We start from the raw sequence: 20,696 nt of genomic DNA, 5'->3' as shown, positions 1-20,696 counted from the left end.
TTGGGTTTTTGCTCTCCCCACCACCCCAAGTTCCCATGCTTAAAAGTATCATGCTTCCAACATATACAACTACTGATATGAAATAAAGTTGTTAAAGAGTGCAGTTGAAGTACCAATGGCTCAGAGAGATTGGGTGACTACAGTACCATAATTTAGACATGGTGGACTTTCAGCACCCATAAACAGAGGACTAAGTTTGACAAGTGATATGTTTCAATTCTTTTCATTTTTAAAAAGTCCCCCATATACATCCTTCTAGTACAACCACAGCCACTGAAAAAGTAAGCAGACAAGTCCTCCAGAGGAACGCAAGTTTGTAGGAAATACTGCATACACAACATGAACAGATGCCTTCTATAGGCTTCCAAAGAGGTTACTTATTTGCAAAGTCAGTACACAAATAAAAGATCACAAACAGCTTCTATTTTAAGGCAACCTCACACTGTGCCATTATGAGTGCATTTTGCCTCACACACTGCAGAGGATGTACAGGTGTTCCCATCTGAGGTGGCAACATTTGCAATCTGTCAGTATACAAATTACTTGAATGATGTTTCTTTTTTTTTTTTAAGGCCTCATCTACCATTTTTGGTTTGTTTTAAATAAAAGTATTGCATTTTACTCAAAAATCAAAATGAAAAGTATGAGAGATGTAGTGAAAAATTCCTTGCATTTGCTTAAACAGAGCAAAAAGCTAACCTGGTGCATCATGGAGTTGAGAGAACAGCTTTGCTAATTCTTCAGTGGTTTCCAGCTACACAAAGGAATTTCTAGCAAGTTAGTTGTGCTAGATGACCACAAACATCAGCCCAGTTTCCATCAGGCCATCTTGTTTTCTAGTGTCTGTAAGGAGTTTATTAGAAGCAAGTTCTCACTTGCAGGAGATAGATGCATATTATTAAATACACCTGAGATGGAGCAATTGTGTTTTCAGTAAAAATTCACAAAGTTTCAGATACCAAGATTTGCAAAGAGCCTAAAGCTCATTCTGTGAACTGCACTGACATGACAGGACAGTTCTTCACACAGCTTCATCTAGTAAAAGTTTTTCTTTCTAATAAGGCATTAAGTTAGTTACTCTTTATGAACCTTTCTACCACGTTGTTAAACTTTTTCCTTTCTATCTCCCACTCTCATTTCCAATTTCTGCACACCTCCAGTTCTATTTGCTCCAGTCTTCCCTGGCAGAATGCAGTCAGGCATAGTTTACAGGCTGCCTGCAAATCCAGGTTCATAAACAAGACTGGGTACATCCAACAATGCTTTTGCACAGCTGAAGGATTCTTAGCAGGAGGATGTGGAAACCACTGAGAACAGTAACTGGCATCTCCTCATATCAATGGCATTGCAGAGACTACTGAGTTTCTACATTCACATTTTAGTCCAAAACTGCAGAAGACTTACAGTAAATGAATATTCAAATATTATTCCTTCAGATACACTTACTCCCTTCTATAGTTATCAAGTGTAACATTTCACCAGATACAAAGCTTCAACCTAGGCTCTAATAAATCCTCATACGCTGTGCTAGCCAAGCTTCTTCTGTCCTTTTCAGATGATATCGAGTTACTTGCACAACTCGTTAGAAGATAAAGTGTCTAAGTCACATGGCTTCTCATGGTCCCAGTCTTAGCAGATTTTAATGCCACTGACGCAATATTCTGGAGAATCGAGTATATCTCAGTTTTGGTTTTAGTCAGACTTGTCTTTTTTCTTTCCTGTTAAAGGCACTTTATTTGCAACAGCAGATCCTACAGCTGTGACGCCTCCAGCTACAGCAGAAACACTTCCTTTGACTAGACCCACTCCCACGGAAGGCACAGACGTGACTGCTGTTTTGGTGATTTCCAAGCTCTTCCCTCCAATCCAAGCAACACCTCCGATTGTGGCACCAACAGCTCCCTTTGTGACACTGAAGAGGCCACCAGTCACACGAGAAAGCATGCCAGCCTGCTGCTGTGGGTGATCTTTGAGTGACCCTAATGGAAGAAACAACAAGCAAATCAATCTCAGCACTAAGATTTAAGCATTTTCAAGAAAAGTGTTACTCATAAGTATTTCCTTTTCTAGCCTAACAGCCACTGCACACAGGGTATACTTACCTTGCAGGCTGCTTTTCCTGGATGCTCATACAACACCTAGTTCCAAATAAACAACAGGGAAACAAGAAAAGAACAAGTGGAACCACAGTGGGCAAAGCTAGGGAAGAAACAAACATGAAATAAAGAGGTGAGGGAGTCAGGAGCAGAAATAACATTGGAGGAGGACAATGAGTCTAGAAGGCAGCAGAAAAAAATCAGCTCTAGATGCACTAGAGCCCTCTGTCCAGCCCTGCCAACACAGTGACTTTCCACTGCAACATGCCTTAGGAGAACCAGCAGAACAGCTCTGTCCCCAGTGCCCTCACTGCCGACCACTTGCATCCAGAGGAGATTTGGAAAGAGTCACATCCCAGCACTTGTCCACTACAAGATGAAAACTAGGGTGAACAACTTTCCATGCACCGCCAATGAGTGATGCCAGGACTGACTTAGGACTCAACTCATTAAAAAACTGTAAAGTTCAGAGTTCCTATGTGCATGTCTGGAATAATTCAAACAGAAGATGAGCCTAAATGAGAGAATTTCCTACAAGTTTGACAAAAAAAGGGAAAAAAAGATACAGAGGAATAGTGAAGCTCAAAGGAGTAGAAAATACTGAAAGTGCTTCCAGCTTACACTAGTCTCTTATTCAAGAAGTTGATATAGATAATAGAATGGGTAATGGAAATTTAAAACATAAATGACAGCCTTTTACTTAAGGCCAGGTAATACCTTTGCTGGTTTATTCTAAGCCAGCAGCTTTCAACATGGACATCTCCAGCAAAAATGCATTGCCAACACAAGCACACATATTATCTGTTTACATGAAGAAATCCTTTAAAGCATCACACTCAGAAGGGACTATGCAGAGCCTGAAACAAAATCCAATGTCTAAGGATTATTTACTAGAGGATTCTTGTGACAAGACTTACAGAGCTTGTAACACATCTAATCAGAAACTGCTTCACTTCCCCTTCACTGGTTCACTATCATCAGGGTGAAGTTGGCATAAAGTTTCATCCCATTGAATTTTAAGAGCTGATTTCAGTGAATCAGGACTGATGTTTGCAAGAAATGATCCAAAGTAACTAACTTTAAAAATAATAAGAGAAACAAACAAAAGTGGTTTTCTTTATATTACTTCAGGTAGCCAGTCTTTTGACAACATCTACTCTATTTCACAAGTGTAAATACAGAATGTGACAGTGTATGAATAACTTCTGGTAATGGCTGACACATTCCATATCCATCGTGTTTACATTGTCCATGAGGTCTAGGATATGCCCAGAGCCACAAAGCTTTATTGCCAGGTGATTTCTGTTCCAGGATACACATCCCTGGTCTCCTTTTTCCTAGAAAGTGTGTTTCTAAAGAGTACCAGATCATGCCTAAATCTCTGCAGACTGGCTCAGTCACTTGCTGATAACACCAAGATTGTGTGCTGGTCCCCATTTGGGTCCTCCACTTAAAGAGCTGGGCTCAGTGATCCTTGTGGGTGCTTTCCAACTCAGAATATTCTGTGATTTATGGAGCACTGAGAAAATGACACAAGTTCCCTGTTGGCTCTACCAGGCTATCTTGCAGCCAGCTTCCTGCTGAAAGGAATCCAACAACCAACAAGAGTTTGAATGAACTTAGGTTGCAAAGGTTGGCACTGCTTGCAAGGCAGAAAATACAGCATTAGAATAGCACTACTCGTAAAAAGCAGGAGCACAAAAGCTTCTTCCACACATTCTTTAAAGCCTTTGGGCACCAAGCTTGTTGAGTGTGATTGGAACAAGCTACAACTATTTCTATCTTTAGGAAAATCTGCAAATTGGTTTTGGAATTGAGCCTTCCCTCTAAGGAGTATTTTGGCAGCCTATTCAGAGAGATGGTCTTGCCAGCATTGAACTGCTACCCTTCCATCCACATTTGGCCATCTTTCTATGATGCTGTAAGTGTATCACATATGAAGGCCTTGTACAACATTCAAAATGGGGGTGTTCTTCAAGAGTATTCCAACATTTTAACTAAATTCTTAAGGCTTGAAGAGTGCATGTGAACCAGGATCAAAAGGAAAAAGCCTCTTCAAGAATGGAGTTTACATTAAGATGAGCTGTGGTTCATTCTACTCCCTCTAACTACACCAACTTTGCCTATTTAGACTTCATATTCAAACTGGTTATTGTCATACTTAAAGAAACCAATGTGCAGAAGAAAGTAAGTCTTAGCTGCCCACAGATTTTAAATAAAACTTTGGAATAACCAGTGATGATCAAATTCTGCTGTTATGTTCTGAAACTGGAAAACCCAGTGAAAATTCTAGGAAAATAAAAAATGCCCACTTGTTTCACTGCCTTACTCAAAGAATCAGTTCTAGTTCTCAGACCACTGTTCACTTTCTATACATGTTTAACCTGTATAAAACACAATTAAATCTTTAAGGCAAAAAAAACCTCAAACAAGTAAGCAAACAAAACCCAGCCTTAAAAATTAAACTTGAAGATAACACACTGAGGTGTAGTTTCCAATCTGGCATTTGCTATCAGAAATGCTTCTGGGATCTTGACAACACCAAGTGAGCAAGATTTTTTGTCCTCACACCATGCTACTATCACAAGTTCAAGTATAATAGAGCTGAAGAATCACTGTGCCATGAAAATCTATTTCTCCCTGTCTTCTCATCTTCTTGTACTTGTGTTTCCTGCCTAACAGTTGTTAAGAATCGAGTGAGCTATTCCATTCCAACCCTTTCTGCTGCAGTTAGTGGATAATACTGATGTTCAAACAAAGTAAATTGTTCAGTTATAAAACATAAAAGCTGAGGTGAAAAAAAATACAAACCAACAAACAAACAGAGCTTTAAAGGGCCATTGCAAACTGAAGAGCAATGAACTCAGAGCAATCATGACTCACCAACCTCTACATCCAACATATTTGGTTTTAAAGCAAGAGCAGACAGAACACAGACAACCTATGTGCCAAGAATGGCTTTTGATCTAGTATGCTTCCAGTCCCATTATGCAAACAGGACTCTGCTCAGTCCTGCCAGTCCACAGCCTGGAAGGAGCTCTGCTCATTTGCAACTCCATTTCCTCTGCAGAGCTAATAACCAATTTAAGATTCATTTGGTTCAGAAGACCACGATGTCACTGCATTAACGAAGTCAAGTGTGTGTTTGTTTTTCATCATGTAATTAACTGTGGTTCTAACTCTTTATAATATCATGGTTTCAAAAAACAGTCTCCAGAAGTGGTAATGAAGTTTTATATATTTTTAAACACATCTTGTTTAAAAGTCACATGCACTAAGAACACAGCAACGTGTCCAAAAATGAAGCTGGGCTCTTTCCATCTCACATAATGAATAGCAGAAATAAATACCCATTAGACCAATTCATACTGCTGGAAACTAATCTGCAAATTAAGTCCTTCAGTGTCTGCCCATGTTCTCTGTAATTTAGAGGTACAGATGTTTACTTAGTTATATTCCATGGCCTTTTTTAATCAGGATAATGCAGAAGTGAACAATAACCCAGGCCCATCTCATCCCAGGGCTGCTTTGTTTACTGTTATGTAAAAGAAAGTTAAAATATTCCACTTGCAGATCAATTCTTTAAAGCGAGAACTGACCTTCTGATTAATTCACTTCACATTATGAAAACTAATACATACCTTCTGGTGGTTCATCATGAAGGTATGATGGGACTTCCTGGTGGTTTTTGTCCGTTTGATTCATTATTACCTAAAAAAAGAAATTCACATATGCTGTACATCTTTTCTGGCAAAGCACAAATGTAATCCATTAATCCAAAATTCAGGTAGTTTAAGTTCCACAAAAAGAACTTCTTTTTCATCATTAGGTAAGTTAGCAGCTCCTGTCAAACTGCTCCTATTTTGACTATCAGACTGTGCTTTTGCATTCTTCAAGCAGACTCAACATTTGAAAAAGGAGCTCTCCACCACATCAGCAGGCTTGCTGAGAGCTGCCACACCACACCAAGTGCATCTCAAACCTAAAAAGCAATCAGGAGGATGAGTATGAAAACAAAACAGCTACTGTACAACAGCTTATGTTTAAGTACTGAAAAAGAAAAGCCTAGTGATCCCAGAGGTTGTGGCCACTGGAGAAACAACAGCAGCAGGCCTGTGAGATATGCTGGTACCTGGAAAGCTGTTTAAAAAAAACAAGTCCTTGCAGCATAATCTGAACAAATGCCATGAAAACAAGATGGAAGAACAGCAACAGAAACACAATTTATCTTGTCACAAAACTGCACAAACAGTGTGGTGATAGCAGCAGATATAGACTGTTAACTCTACACAAACTTTCCAATGAAAGCATTTCAGAAAAGATTTCTTTACAACAGAAGCTGTTTCCTAGAGCAGTTCTAGAGCTGCAGTCCCTGACAGAGGAAGAAGCATAGGAGAAAGTTCAAATCAGCAGCTCTGCTTACAGAATTTTTCCTCTGAAGGGAAAAAAACTAATAACCAGTCCAGGATTCCTTCCTGCTTTCCTCCCCTACCAAAGTATGCCTTGATATTAAGTCCTCCTCCTCCCCTGAGTCCTCCTGCTAATCTTGCTTTCCCTCCTCAGCAGGCACCAAGGTCAGAAAAAGGACAAACAAGTCACATTACAGCAGTCAGCATCCTTCTCTCTTTCTGCCAGTGACCTCTTAGCTCCCTTCCCTCTGCCCAAGTCTTGAAATAATTTAATTTCTTCCAGGAGTCAACAAGACCCACAAAAATAATTCCTGCCTCTCTTGCTGTGCCCAGATCTCTCAGTATCTCCTCTGGCTGAGAAAGCAGTGGCTGGGATGTGAAGGAATGCGGAGGCAGAAGCAGGTGGGAAGACTCATCTGGAAAACAAGAGCTAAAACTCTCACAGTATTATTATGAAGTCAAAGCATCACAGTAAAAGCTGGCACCCACATGCTAAATCATAGACCTTTGGATGAGAAACAAGCCTAAATTGAATATTAAAGAGTCCTCCCAGTCAGCGCTAAGGTATCAGTTTGAGGCTCAGAAAACAGAAATACCTTTACATAAGAAGCTGAAGAGGAAAGCAAGCAAAAATACTACTAGGATGGCCAATTTGATGGAAATGCTGAACAAGTACCACTCAAAAGCCAGAAATGCAAACATGTAAGCTAAGAAATAGAAAAGTATTATATGATATCCCAAGTTGAGAGGAACCCACAAGGATCATCAAAGTCCAACTCCTGGCCCCGCACAGGACAGTACCAAGAATTACACCATCAACCTGACAGCCTTTTTTCCAACTTGAAATAGTATAAAGCACTCTAAGAAACAGCAGACAGAAGAAACTGACAGGCCTGACATTATTCAATCAAAATGTCTGTACCAAGATGAAACAAGTATGTTCCTAATTAACGTGGCCATTTCAGTCATGAAGATGATTACTGTGCCAGGAATGTGGAAGGAGTTTAACCACTGCCTTAGGGAAAGTCCTAAAAAGAGTAAAAAAAAAAAAAAAAAATCAGAATCTAGCAAGCCTTAATTCAAACAAAGGAATGAAACAGTGATCAAACAGTTTTAAAGCAGACTCAAGGGAGACAAATGAGTAAAGCCAGAGGTAAATGATTTTTTATAAAGAACTACCTCCACCAATGTATTTGTATCTAGCCAGCATGTAACTCCTAAAAGAACACCAGATGGAATTGCTTGTTTGAGCTTCCAAAATGTTTTTGTCAACAATTCTGCACAAGAGACTAAGAAGTTATCTAATCCTAAGAGGACAGAGAAAACACCGTCAGGGATAATCAACAAGTCTAGAGGGGAGGTTAGAATAAGTTCCCAGTTTTGGACATAGGTAGAACATCAGAAAGTATTGCAGGACTTCACACAAGGTTTAGTATTTTCTGCTATTAAAAAGGTATTGGATACAACAACACTGACAGCAGGTGCAGCCCAGATGAAGCCCCTAGAATCTGTTGTACATGACATAACACCAGGATTTAATTAAGATAAGACTTGTCCAACGGAAAGAGTTAGACTAAGATAGGCAGACAACACAGGTAAGAGATGCTTTCGTAACTCTCCACAATCTAGTTTAGATTGCCAGATTTGGTTTCAGTTCCTGCAAAGCTAAATGAGCAAAGCTGTGTATTGGCAGGGGAACTTCACAGCAGAGTTTCCAGTCTAGTTAAAACGTCTATTAGAAAAAAAGAAAAACAGCACAAATAAAATCACAGCACTATATATAAAAAGGGGTTAAGATTAGTCATTCCCTCCCATTGCCTTCCCTAGAACTTCAAAGCTACATAATTCTTGACCCCAAGCTTCTCCTTAAAAGTCAGACAGGAATATTACACAATACATATCATTCCCATGCAAAGAAATACTTCACTCACTCACAATTACACAGACCCCAGGGGTCTATTTTCTGCAGCCCAGGCACTGGCAACCTGCTGCTATCAGACCCCAGAAGTCAACAGAGAACTACACAGACCTGAGAAGGGCAGCTAAGGCAAGTAAGTCACTGTTGGTAGGACTGAGTTTGTTCTACACAGAAAGGAGCCTTCAAGGTCTGCAGATCAGAAAGTTGAAAATGACTGCATGATGGGTGGTTCTACAGGTGCCTGGAAGCACTCCAGGGATGCTAGGTGGATGGCTGGACTGGATGATCTTGAAAATCTCTTCCAGTCTTGATGATTCTATGATGCTGCTAGGGATAAGCCCAACCAGCCTGTACTAGGTTTTACTTGCTGTTCTATGACACCAGTGCACATGAAAACAGAATCACATCACTGTAAGAAATGGTTCACAGCCTGACCTGAAACACAACTTGGCACACAAGACCTCACAAGGCACAATTCTGGTCCTTCTGTTTTTCTGTAGAAGTTCTCTAGGGAGTCACAGAATCAAGACCCAACAAAGGACTTCTACAGAAAATTTTCAAGTATCTATGTTACAGTCTGCATTATCCTTCCTTGTATCCAATTTAACATGTCAGGAGATTTGAAAGACTCTGAAAAGTGATCCAAAAATCCTGTGTGCTAAACAGGGTGCAGCGTATCTGGTGAACAGGATATGCACAGGAGCATGTTTTAAACCTGGCTCCCTTCCAGAGACTTAAGAGGAGTACTTCTATTGACTGGAGGTCAAAGGCCTGAAATAACTGCTTGGTGGCAGATTACTTCATCCAGTCTTCAGAGCAAGGGGGCAGGAATGTAACTTTTATCTTCAAAAACTGGAGATAGAAAACCAGAAACCACTCACTACATTTTACATAATACCATAAAGGTGAAAGCAATCAATGCCTCCTTTGTCTATCAAGATCTAGCCTTGAGTGTCCCACTTTGCATCAGAGTCCCTTGGTCACCAGACTGCAGTGGTGCCTAAGGGAGGATGCTGCTCATGCTTCCCACCAAAGATGCATCTCCCCAAAGAAGAAGAAAGCAAAATTCATGAGACCCAACAGAGATTATAACTCAGCTAAAACCTAAGGCGCTGATCTGGAGATGCAAGTGTGAGACTTCTGTGCAGAGTTAGGTCATTCAGACATGCTGTAGGTTAAGGAACTCTGGAAACTTGGAAGCTGCAGAGTCAAAGTCCCTGCTATGCACTGAATCATTAGTCACAAGGATGACCAGTACTGCAGGCATATGCAGCAAGGCAAAGATTTATCAGAAACCTGAACTTTGGAACTCCTTGGATACGTTTTTCAGAATCTTCTTCAAAGTACACTAAGACTAGCCAAAGAAAAGGGAAGAAGAAACCAAGCAAAGAGGTATTTCTTTGGCATTTTTATCCTGTGATGGCAAATTCACAGAGACTTGTGCCACTGCAGAAAAAACTCCAGACTCATTCAACATCTTCAGTAAATGATCACATGGAATGAAGCAGGATCTCCATGAGACCCAGCAGAACTCATGTGGACATTCCTGAAGCAGAAATCTATCCTATCACTAGCAAACTCCAGTTTCCTCCTTCATCTGTTTTCTCATGTTAAGAAGTGGAGGCAAACCCAGATCTTAGAAGAGATTTCAAATAGGGCTAAATGTAAAGATAAATGTGTACTTATGAAGGTGCTCATCATTCAAGAGATAACGTCTCATCTTTCTTAACAATACATAAAAATAAACTGTAGCCTTCATACAAAAAAATCTGAAAATTAAAAATGGAAGTCACTCAACTGATTTGAAAGAAAACACTTTTATATTGTCAGAATACAAAATACATGGAAAGCTTAAATGTTTTACACAGTTGTAAAGAATGAAAGAAATTATTTAGAAGAGGTTTTTCAATTCAAGAGCTATTTTTAACATTAATAGTGTTTTAAGATCCTGAATGAAGGCACCAGGGAACTGTAGAGGTAATGGTACAGCTACACATACATTCACATCAAAGCTGATTAAAATCAAACTTACTCACCAAATATATTCCTTCGTGAAGATTTCTAGTTAGTTGTTTCCACAAAAGTACTCTGCATACACCTATGAGAAAGGGGGAAGGTTAATGATATCTTATGGAACAGCAACTGTCACATATCTGCCATGGGTATATCATGGGAATCAGAAATACAAATCCCCACAGTATGGAAGAAGCACACTTGATACGGCTTTAAGATGCCAACACTTGATGAGATTTACCTCACCAACACACCAACTCCTTCTGGGCAATGGAGATTATTTTACTTGCTCCAGGTGCTGCCATGAGGACTGCTATGAAGCATGGTAATAATCCATGTTAGGACAGAAATGCTCCTTAATGAGCCAGCAGTTCTTGGACAGTAATTTGTGTAAGTTTTAGCCTTCTGTTGAGAAGGGGCTCCAACCATTACAGACACGCATGCAACTTCCCGAGTTTCAGCAGATGCTCTTGGTGTCTTTGTGACTTTACAGACAAAAAGCCCTTCTGTCTCAGCACAGCCAACCTGGCCCAAGCAGCAGCCAGTGAAAACTGCCTTGTTTCAATGGCACTACTCAGATATTTGTGGGCAGCAAGGAAACGACCCAAGGCTGGGGCCAATTTCAGCTGGCAGTGCAATGCTGCTCCAGACGGCTGCAGCAGCAGACAGAGCTGGAACTATTCACCTGGCAGAGCTGCAAGCAAACCCATCGCCTTCTCTTGGCCACCACAAAAGAACTGATCCTCCTTCTGGCTACCAGCTATGCAGTTAGAAAGCCTGGCCGCAGAGCTGATGGGAAACAAACAATCCTTGCCACGTGCACAGCTCTTCTTCCCCTCTTTCAGCAGCTGCAGCAGATTTCTGAACGAACCTGACGTATTTCATGTACATGGAGAAAAACATTTTTAGGTATGATAGCTTAAGAAATAAATGTTTGGAAGAGCAACAGTGCTCTACTCTCCAAATTAAACAAGGAAATAAGCACGAGCCAAAAAAAGGTAATCCCACCCATGGCTGCTCTCAGAGTACTGCTTCAAGCTGCACAAGTGACCCTTCACTATCAGCTTTGCTGCCTTACACCTTGGATTAGGGCTTGTAATGTCTTACAGGTAATTGTGCTCACTGCTCTCAGTTCTCTCACACACAGCCTCAGAGCACAGGCAACACAGAAATGTGGTTTTCAGTTTGTCAGTGCAAGGCAGAGAGTTGACTGAGCTTCTGCAAGAAGAGTCAATGCTATCAGTGCTAAAGTGAAAAAAACAAATCCAGACATGTAGAAAGCATGTAGCTAAACACCAAGAGCATAGCTAGCATTTCAACAAGCCTTCTGTTTAAAAGCCAAGTTTCAAAATTCAGATTTATATACAAAGCAAGACTGGCTTGGAAGCGAGCATGCCCACTGCAGATTGAAAAAAAGACTGCATTTTCAAGGAAAGACTCCAAGGAGTTGATCAGAACCTTCCAGGTGTGAACCACGACTTACTTCCAAGCCTAAAGCAGGACGGGCTGCAACTTCCCCCAAAAGAAGCTGCTGTAAGGTACATAACAGGCTCACAGTGTACTGAACACAGCTAGAAGATAATGGTATTAAAAACCAAACACACCATGATTAAAAGCAAAAGACAGGTATAATACCTCCTCAAAAAAACCCCTAAACTTTGCTCAGGACATTATTAGATCATATGTACCATGGATGAAGAATCCACCATTTCTCCATCACTGCTAACTAAAATATAGACCAGGGTCCAGAAGAGGCTGTAGGGAACACCTGATGTTGGCAGTCAAGTTTTCTCTGATGCAAGGATTTACAAGATACAAAATCAAAGGTGGTAGGAACCGTAATTCCCCTTTTCTAGTTCTCCAAAACTGGTTCCTAAGAAGTACATGGTAAATTCCAGTGAGGTGCACAGCACAGCTTTAGACGGACCATGAAAACTCCATTTACCAGTTCTCTCATCCTCCACCTCCTGCTAGCTCAGTTTTCAGAAGAAAAACCTTCCCTATTTCTTTTAACACTTTCCCAATGCCTGAGCTCCACATCATTCTGACTTCCTTTTCCTGAAGGCCCTCAAAGACAAAACCTGACTGTGCCTAACAGCCAGAGCGATAAAGCAGCTTCTGAACTTCCTTGCCACCTCTGCTAAAGAAATAAAGAATTTTTTTCCTAGCAACCACCACCTGCTCGCTGGCTCCTACCTAACATTTATAGCTGGTCACTTGCTGGACAAGGACCACTTTTCAATTTGTGCTTTTGCAGTACTGTCCATTTCTACATCAAGGAGGCGACAATAATTTTTCTGAATATTTAACTACAGTTTAACAGAAATCTTTATATAATATGCTGGATAATAGTTACTGAGGAATCTTAAAACTGATGTGCATACAAACCAGTATTTACATGTGAAATTAAGCAATCTTTATGTTCCTTCCACACACACAGGGACATGCTGCCTGAAGCAATACAAGCAGACACACTGAAACAAGCTACGTGCAGTTGGTATTTGTCGTCCTTACAGAGGGACATCCTCATTCAGAGTCCTCATTTTCAGCTGCATTAAACGAGCAGAAGGAAGAATTTAATTGCATCCACAGAGGCTGCCTCTGCACTTCACACAATGACCAGAAACAGGCGTATGGCTAAAATAACTTGCCTTTATTTCCAAGCCACGCCAGGCTAGGTGAATGTGGAAAGCTAAGCTGGTCCCGAACAGCTCACAAAAAAACCTCTTCGGATGCTACTCCGTCAAGCTAGACTCGAGAGACATGGATGAAACAAAGAGCACATTACTACAGCAAACATCCGAACACAGCAAAGTTCAGAAAGAAGAAAAACCGAAATAAAGCTTCTCCAGGCCGGAGAAATGCACGAGGGAGACCAAGACCATCGAGGAGCGAGGCCGAGCTGGGATGGGGCCGCTCCGCTCCTATCCTCCATGGGCGCCCGGCCCGGGAGGGTGTTAGCGGCAGGGCAGAGCAGCAGAGCGGCAGAGCAGCCCAGCGCTCCGTGCCCGCGGGCCGCACCGAGGAGCCACCGAGGAGCCACCCGCACAACCACCGCGTCCTCCCCTCGCCGCTACCTGCGCGCCCGGCGGAGCAGCGACCCCCGCCCGTGTCCCCCGCCGGCCGGCCCGGCTCCGCCGGCATCTCGGCGCGGGGCGGCGGCACTGACGTGGCAGCCAAGGCCGCGGCGGAGCCGCTACGCCCGGCCCGGCCCTGCCGGCCCGCGGAGCCGCGGCAGGAAGCACAAAGGCGGCCGGGCCGTGCGCGCCGGGGGCAGGTGGCGGCGGCTCCGCATCCCCAGCCGCCTCTCCCGCCGGCGGCTCCGCCGGCTGCTCTCCCGCCTCCTCCGCTCCAAGTTCCCCTTCCTCCGCGGGGAGGCAGGGGGGCGCTCGGGGGGCTGCCCGGCTGGCGGCGGGGCCGGGGGCAGCGGCCGCTCATCCATCCCTTGCTCGCTCGCTCGCTCGCTCCCTCTCTCACTCACCGCACAGCGCTCCCGGCTCGGCTCGGCCCGCCCGGGCTCCGCTCAGACTTTACTCCTCCGCCCGTCCCCGCTGCCGACGTGGCGCCCGCCGCCTCCCGCCCTGCCGGCGCCCGCAGACCCCGCCCCAGCCCCGGCGCGGCCCCTCGGCGGCCGGGGGGCACTGCCGCTCCCGCCCCCGGCCCGCCCCGGGGTGCCGCCAGCGCCACCGCCCCCTGCACCGCCCGGGCCGCGCCCTCACGGGGGCTGCTCCCTCACGGGGCCGCGCAGCCCCGGCCCGACCCCCATGAGGGCCAGCACAGCCCCGGCCCGACCCTCACGGCCCCGGCCCGACCCCCATAGGAGCCGGCACAGCCCCGGCGCGACCCTGCACAGCCCCGGCCCGACTCTGCACAGCCCCGGCCCGACCCCCATGGGAGCCAGCACAGCCCCGGCCCGACCCTCACGGCCCCCTGGCCCGGGGCACCTCCTTCCCCCCGCGGGGCTGGGCGGCGAGCTGGAGGAAGATGCCGGGTAGCGGCAGGGCGGAGGAGGGGAGAGGAGGGAAGGAAGTGGTGTCGGCGTGGCTGTAGCCGAGCGGGATGCTTGTGGCGCTCGGTTGGGCTGGGGAGAGTCTCTGCCGAGATGTCCCGGCTCAGGGCTGGCACCTCGGGCACGCTGCCCGTGCTGGGGCACAGCGGAGCTGCAGGAGCTCCTGCACACGGAGCGGCACAGGCCGGCCAGGCGATGCAGCCAGACCGGTGTTGTGTGGAGACACGACGCTAATCCTGAGCATCTGGGTTTATGTTAGGCAATGTTTACATTGCACCCTTTATCCCAGCTACTGTTTGAGTCAGCGGAGCTTCTCACATGGCACCTGTGGAAAATAAATTCGTGGTAATCATGGTTTGAGGGCATGGCTTTCTAGGTAACTGCACCAGTGAAGATGCCTGGGGAAATACAGGTTTTCTGATGCTCACCCCCTTCTTGGGGACTTCTCTATGTACATCTCTAAGGATCCCTGGGGATGAACAGCGATTTTCACGTTTGTTAGACAAGGAAGTGCTGGATGGCCAAGGGAGAGAGGAAAGTCACAGGTACTTTGAGTTTAGAAACAGAACTGCTCTCAGCGGCACAGGAATACTAAATACACTGTTGAATGCTTCACAAGTTTAAAAAAGTTATACAGACAAAATACCACCTTCTGCTTCTTCCTTCTTTTGTGCATCAGTGTGACCTGTCAGAGTGGTGCTGCATGGGCTCGGAGGGGTTTGCTGATAACAGGGACTTGGCATTCCTGACCTGCTGAACGAGTAGCAGGCATATTCTGTATTTTGAATCTGAATGGGTCAAAGCATCAGTGTGGGAGAATCCAAGTGAAAAACTGAGGGTGGTGTGTGGTAGGGAGCACACCAGGGGTTCTTTTGGGATATGGGAGACGCACAGAGTGCATGAATTAATCACTTTCTTTGGAAATAGTACTGCACAGACACACAGGAGTTCTGCCCTGGGATGCTGATTTCCATCTGTGAGACTGTGGCTCTGAACTCTGTTTGCAGAGAGTGTTTACTATTTAGGGTTTACCTGCCTGGTTCTAATAGACAACACCTGCGACTGTTGACATCTTTTTGGTCTTTGAGATGAGGAAGTTTTCTTATAGCTGCTGTTCATCCCTTGCCCTAAGGCCCAGCTGTACATGTTGCTTTCTATACATATGGTGTTCTGCTTCAAATGCAAGGCCTGAAGCTTCTCGTGGCAACAGAAAGAGTTGCTGCTTGAGTATTTTTTCTGTCATAGAGTTAATCACCCATAAACTTTACAGCATGAGGCATCAAAGGGTGTTTTGCCTCCTAGTTACTGGAAATGAAAGGCTTCACAGAGATTAGAATCTCTTCAAACACTGAAAGACTTAGGATAGCACAGAACTTGGTTTTTTTAGCCAACAGAAAGAACTTCCTTGTGAAACCACAGCTACAGGGAGAAGAGTCTCACTGACAGGTGTAAGAACTGAAATAACTTCAGGCTGACATCGCTGCAGACAACAGAAAACAAATGAGCACCTCCCTGTCACTTTGCTAAACCAACGCTGAAGCTGAGGAAAAGGTGCTGGTTACAGAGGTGTTGTCCCTGTGACTAAAACTGTGACTATTTTGGGTCTAGTTTGATTTTTCATTCATTGAATGTTTCCTTTATAAATAGGCTCAAAGATGTTGGCTCGAATAGGCTGTTGGTATATTCAGAAAAGACTTCTTAAGTATTATTTAATCTTTCTGAGAAATAAATAACATGCTTTCACTGGAAATAGCATGTAATTACCTCCTTAACAATTTTAAAATGGAAAAAATACAACATTCCATCTTTCCCTGTGGAGGTGTGGTTCCTTCATTTAGATTATAGGTTTTTAGGTTTGTGTATGAATGCACTATGATTATAGATGCAGAAAATAATTGAAATAAGGTCAAAATATATACATTTTGTATTCTCTTGTGAGGATTGTGGTCGCTTCTGCTGCAGTAGCTGTGGGGAGCTACAGCCAACTTGGAGTTTTACTGTGTTGGATTCCATGTAGACTCAGGAAAGAGCCCTAAAAGAAGTCCTTCTCTCTCAGTGCAGAACTTAATTTAGAAGTGTGGTGAGTGTCTCCTGAACTCCTAGGCCTTGCAGTTCCATTTCTCTGTTGTAGGTTGCTGTTGAGAAAAGTCAGAGCAGTGGGGTTTGTGTCTGGTGAAGTCTATCGGTGTGTGACTGACAGCAAACTCCAGCTGGACTGTCTGCCCAGCAGCAGACCTGAATGGGGGAGGCAGCAGGAAAGCATGTGAGATGCTCTGGTTTATTTGATCCATTTCTGCAGATTATGAAGTGGAGCAACCAAGGCCAGAGGTGGACCTTAAGGGATGCCATCTCCTAACTTGTGTGCCATGGATGTAAACAGCTCCCCATCACAGATGCTGTAATGGAGAGCAATTAGGCAAGGACTGTACTTGAGCAAATTCCAAATATAAATCTGCCTTGGGGCTTAAAAATGTGTTCCCTTAGCAGATAACCTAGGCTAATAATGTGCTGGAAGGAAGGAGGAAGGGAGGTTGATATCCACCATTTGTTGGTAGTGAGGCTGCTGACTGATTTACTACTGACAAAACCAGGCTGGAATGAAAGAGCAGCACACCCCACTGAAACAGATAATGCCTTCATTGCATGTGAAGAGACGTGCTTGGCCAAGCGTGATGTCTCACCTGCAGATGCATCTTGTCTCACAGAAGATGCAACTGTCTGCCAGTTCTGGGTGACTGCAGCATGCAAGGGAAGAAACTCAGAGAGTTAGTTGTTTGCACAGTATTTTTGGCTGAGGGATCAGGCAGTAACAGATCAAACATACTACTGAAGTACCACAACAGTGCCAGGTACCAACAAAAAAAGCCACTATGTCCTCCTTCCTTTTTGTAAGAGTTGTACAAATTGTGCATAAAAAGGAACAGATTTTAAGTGTTTGGAGGTATCCTTTTTGTTACCTGTGCACACACAAGTTCCAGACGTTATCACAATATAATTGCATACTTAAAAAAGTTATCAAGTACTGTGGTTTTGCAGATTGTAGTCAGCTCTTTACTGAGCCATTAAGAAACTGGTTTCAGCAGCAGAACTATTCATGAGCTGGTTTCAAGTAGTGTGTGCTTTGTGATTACTTGGCGCTCTGCCTCAGTTTAATTAAGATTTTAAATTTACATAGTGCTATTCAACTGTGTGTTGCACTAGTGTTTACAAAAGTGAATAGATTTAATTGTCCTCATTTTATAGGTCAGGCCACAGTGTCATTTTGGGGTCAAGGGACAAGACCAAAGCCACCCATCCCCTGAAGCAGTCTGGATCTGTTGCTCAACCTGCAGGGTGGCATTTCTTCCATACAACTGATAAAATGATTGGGTGGACGTTGACAAACCATGAGCAAAACAATTACAACAATCTTATTTAGTAGAACTATAGTACCTGGTTTAATGTATTCATTGAGATTTGCAAAGATCACAGCAAAATTTCATATCTGTAGAAGTGCAGTGGCCAATTAAAAAACTTACCTTTGACAGGAAAATGATCAAAATAATTGAAGTGGTTTCTTAAAGCCTTAAAGAAAAAAGAAAGATAATCACATAATAAGAGACACTATTGTTCCTTCTATCACACTGTCTTCCTATTATCAGCAATTATTTGATGTTCTAATCTTGCAAGCCTTATGAATATGAGCAGTCATGAGTAGCCTGAGCAAAGTTTGCTGAGACAAATGAGCCTGGAAATGTCAGATCCCTGCCTTGAATAAATAGGTACAAATGACAATATTGCTGTTTAATCTCCTAGGTGTGGTGTGCTGCATAGAAGTGCAGCAACTCTTGTGACATTTTGGGGTTTTACTCCATTTTAAATAAAATGTCCTTCTTGCTGTTTCCCAGCTGTGTGCTCTCCATGCTAGTGTGTTTTCATAAGCTTTTTTTCTCTGTTTTACGCAGGTGGAAGGTTGAGTGAGTTATGAGTTGGGTGTGTGTTCACCCACTTTCATAGCGTAACCTCCAAAGAAATTGTTGGCATGGGAACCTTCCCCACGAGGCTGACATTTAAAATAACACGCTGTGCTTAGCATGAAGTCACTCCTCAGGTTTATCTCTCCCATGCCTCCATTTCTGTTATGAAATAAAACATTAACATTATCAGATTTACAGATCTACGCAGCGAGAAGTCCTTCCATGCTTTTGAGGTTACAAACAAAGCAAAGATGAAACCCAGGCATGTAAAGGCACTGAGCACCTCTTTCCTTGCTTTTCTTTCCCAAGAGGTCTCTGCAGAGCTCAGTGCTTGCCTTCCACCACTTTAATTACACATTCAACTCCCAGCTCTGCTTCCATGTTCTTCCCAGGGGACTGATGAAACACACAAGCATTTGGTAAGTTAGGAGGGACCTCCAGACTCTGAAACAGCTATTTAATTATTGGGTTATAGATGAGCAAATGCTTTTCGGATACTCTTGGTACCTTCCAGAGGCAGCAGCATAACAATAAACCAGGATATCTTGAGGTCCAGTAAATGGTCTGATCACTGCCAGTTCCTAATCAGGAGAGCCAACAGCTTGCCACTGGCTCTCTAGTTGTGCATCTCACAGTAGTGATGTACCACAGACCCTTTTTGCTGTTAATGTGTTTATTCTGACAAATGAAAAGACAAATATGTAATAGAGAATCGTAAAATAGGTGTGGGAACACTCACAAAAAACCACCTTCATGTCAATTTTGAACCACAAGGCACCTACTTCAAATAAAAAGTAAGATCCTGTTGACACTGCCAAGGAGTGAATACTTGATGGCACAGCCCTCTAATGCTGTGCCTGATCTCTGCCTGACCACTCCATACTCTGAGTTGTCACGTTGAGTGGATGAAAGGAACATTCAAAAGTAAAGGAAGACATGTGATATCACAAACCACAGACTCAAGCCTCTGAACTTTATCAAATACAATCCCTTACACAGCTAGATCTAAATTTTGCACAATGGTTTTGGACTCTTCTTTTCCATGTGGAATATAGCTTTCTTCTTTCTCCCAATTTTTCAAATCAAACCCTATATTTCCTTTAATACATTTTTCTCTTCAAGAAAAGAATAAAAATAATAACAGTGGTTATGATGGCATGGTTAATTACCTACATTTTAAAGCACTGACTCACTCCTGTAATGCAGTTAACAGTCTGTAGAAGACACAGAACACCTTTTTTTTGGGGAGGGAAAGAATTGATGGGATTGCGGTCCTCGCTTGGGGGTCTTTACAGGACAACTCTGTGCCATCCTGGGGTGCAGAGAGAGGCTGGGTGTCAGAGTGTGTGTGGTCAGCCTGAATTCCAACAGTGGGAGCTGCAGCTTTGCCAGGTCCTGCCGTGGGTGATTTGGAAATCCTTGCTGTGCTCCGAGGATGAGGAGTGGGAGGAAGAACATGGCTGTGGGCCTGGAGTTGCAGGACTTACAGAGTTTTTATCTGCCATGCAGTGCACTCAGTGACCTTGCAGTTCTGCAATCCTTTTCCCTTCATTAGTCATTTCCCTTTGTTGACCCCTCATTAACCACTTCCCATCATTAGCTGCACTGCTGGTTCTGACCCTGTTTTAGAGTTCAGGCACTAAATAATGACAAGGCTTCTCAGCTTGCTTGGCTCTGGGTCATTTCTGGCAACATGAAGTGCCTAGAGTGAAAAATAAAGAGAAGATCTTTCTTTCTAAGAAGAACCGTGGAATGGAGAAAGCCTCACAGGTATGGATCATCCTTGGAAAAAATACTGTGTATCATATCCACTGTGCATGATGGGGAGTGTGATGGAGGTGGTGCCATTTCTTCATGCACAGACACAAGACAATTAACTAAACGTGTAGAGAGGAATGTTCTGACTACTTGTTGATTATGAAATAACAATATGATAATTAGGATTATCAACTGCAACCATACTCTCTAAATTCACCCTTAGAAATTTACTCTAATTTCTAAGCAAAACCACCTAAATCAGTCCCATTTCTGTACAGATTAAATCACACACCTTCCTCTTTGGGAAGGTTCCCATGCCAACTATTCCCTCCACACTGACATCTTACAGTGTTTGGAGTGATGGTATGGAGAGAGAGAATGAGTTGCCTGTAAATCTTAACAGCTCAGGAGCCTAGAGGCATGCAAGGGCAAGCTAAACCCATTTGGTATTTGGTATTTTTCATGTCCTGCGGGTTTGGAGGTCTGTATCAATTTTGGAAAGGTTGCACCTTGCACTGCTGTAATAAAGGGCACAAA

General features: G+C 43.5%; 1 protein-coding gene across 5 annotated transcripts; it reads right to left on the bottom strand.

Moving 5' to 3' along the window:
• Positions 1 to 207: 207 nt before the first annotated feature.
• On the bottom strand, positions 208 to 14,073 carry TMEM263 (transmembrane protein 263). Of its 5 annotated transcripts, XM_085049689.1 has the most exons (6): positions 13,918 to 14,073; positions 13,088 to 13,184; positions 10,460 to 10,521; positions 7,492 to 7,533; positions 5,738 to 5,807; positions 208 to 1,979 (listed from the first exon to the last, which is right to left on the bottom strand). In XM_085049689.1, the coding sequence occupies exons 5-6, from the start codon at positions 5,799 to 5,801 to the stop codon at positions 1,693 to 1,695; spliced, it is 351 nt and encodes a 116-aa protein (XP_084905815.1). In that variant the 5' UTR covers positions 5,802 to 5,807; positions 7,492 to 7,533; positions 10,460 to 10,521; positions 13,088 to 13,184; positions 13,918 to 14,073; the 3' UTR covers positions 208 to 1,692. The 5 variants fall into 5 exon arrangements, with proteins under 5 accessions (XP_084905815.1, XP_084905811.1, XP_084905813.1 ...); XM_085049685.1 differs by lacking the exon at positions 7,492 to 7,533; XM_085049687.1 differs by lacking the exon at positions 7,492 to 7,533 and having other exon boundaries at positions 13,088 to 13,189; positions 13,918 to 14,039.
• Positions 14,074 to 20,696: the final 6,623 nt, after the last annotated feature.

The sequence above is a fragment of the Lichenostomus cassidix genome, chromosome 1Ab (genome assembly GCF_008360975.1).
Source record: "Lichenostomus cassidix isolate B80296 chromosome 1Ab, HeHo_3.0, whole genome shotgun sequence".
In the NCBI taxonomy this organism is placed as follows: domain Eukaryota; kingdom Metazoa; phylum Chordata; class Aves; order Passeriformes; family Meliphagidae; genus Lichenostomus; species Lichenostomus cassidix.
The sequence above is the reverse complement of the archived record's forward strand: the minus strand, read 5'-3'. Positions and strand labels throughout refer to the sequence as shown.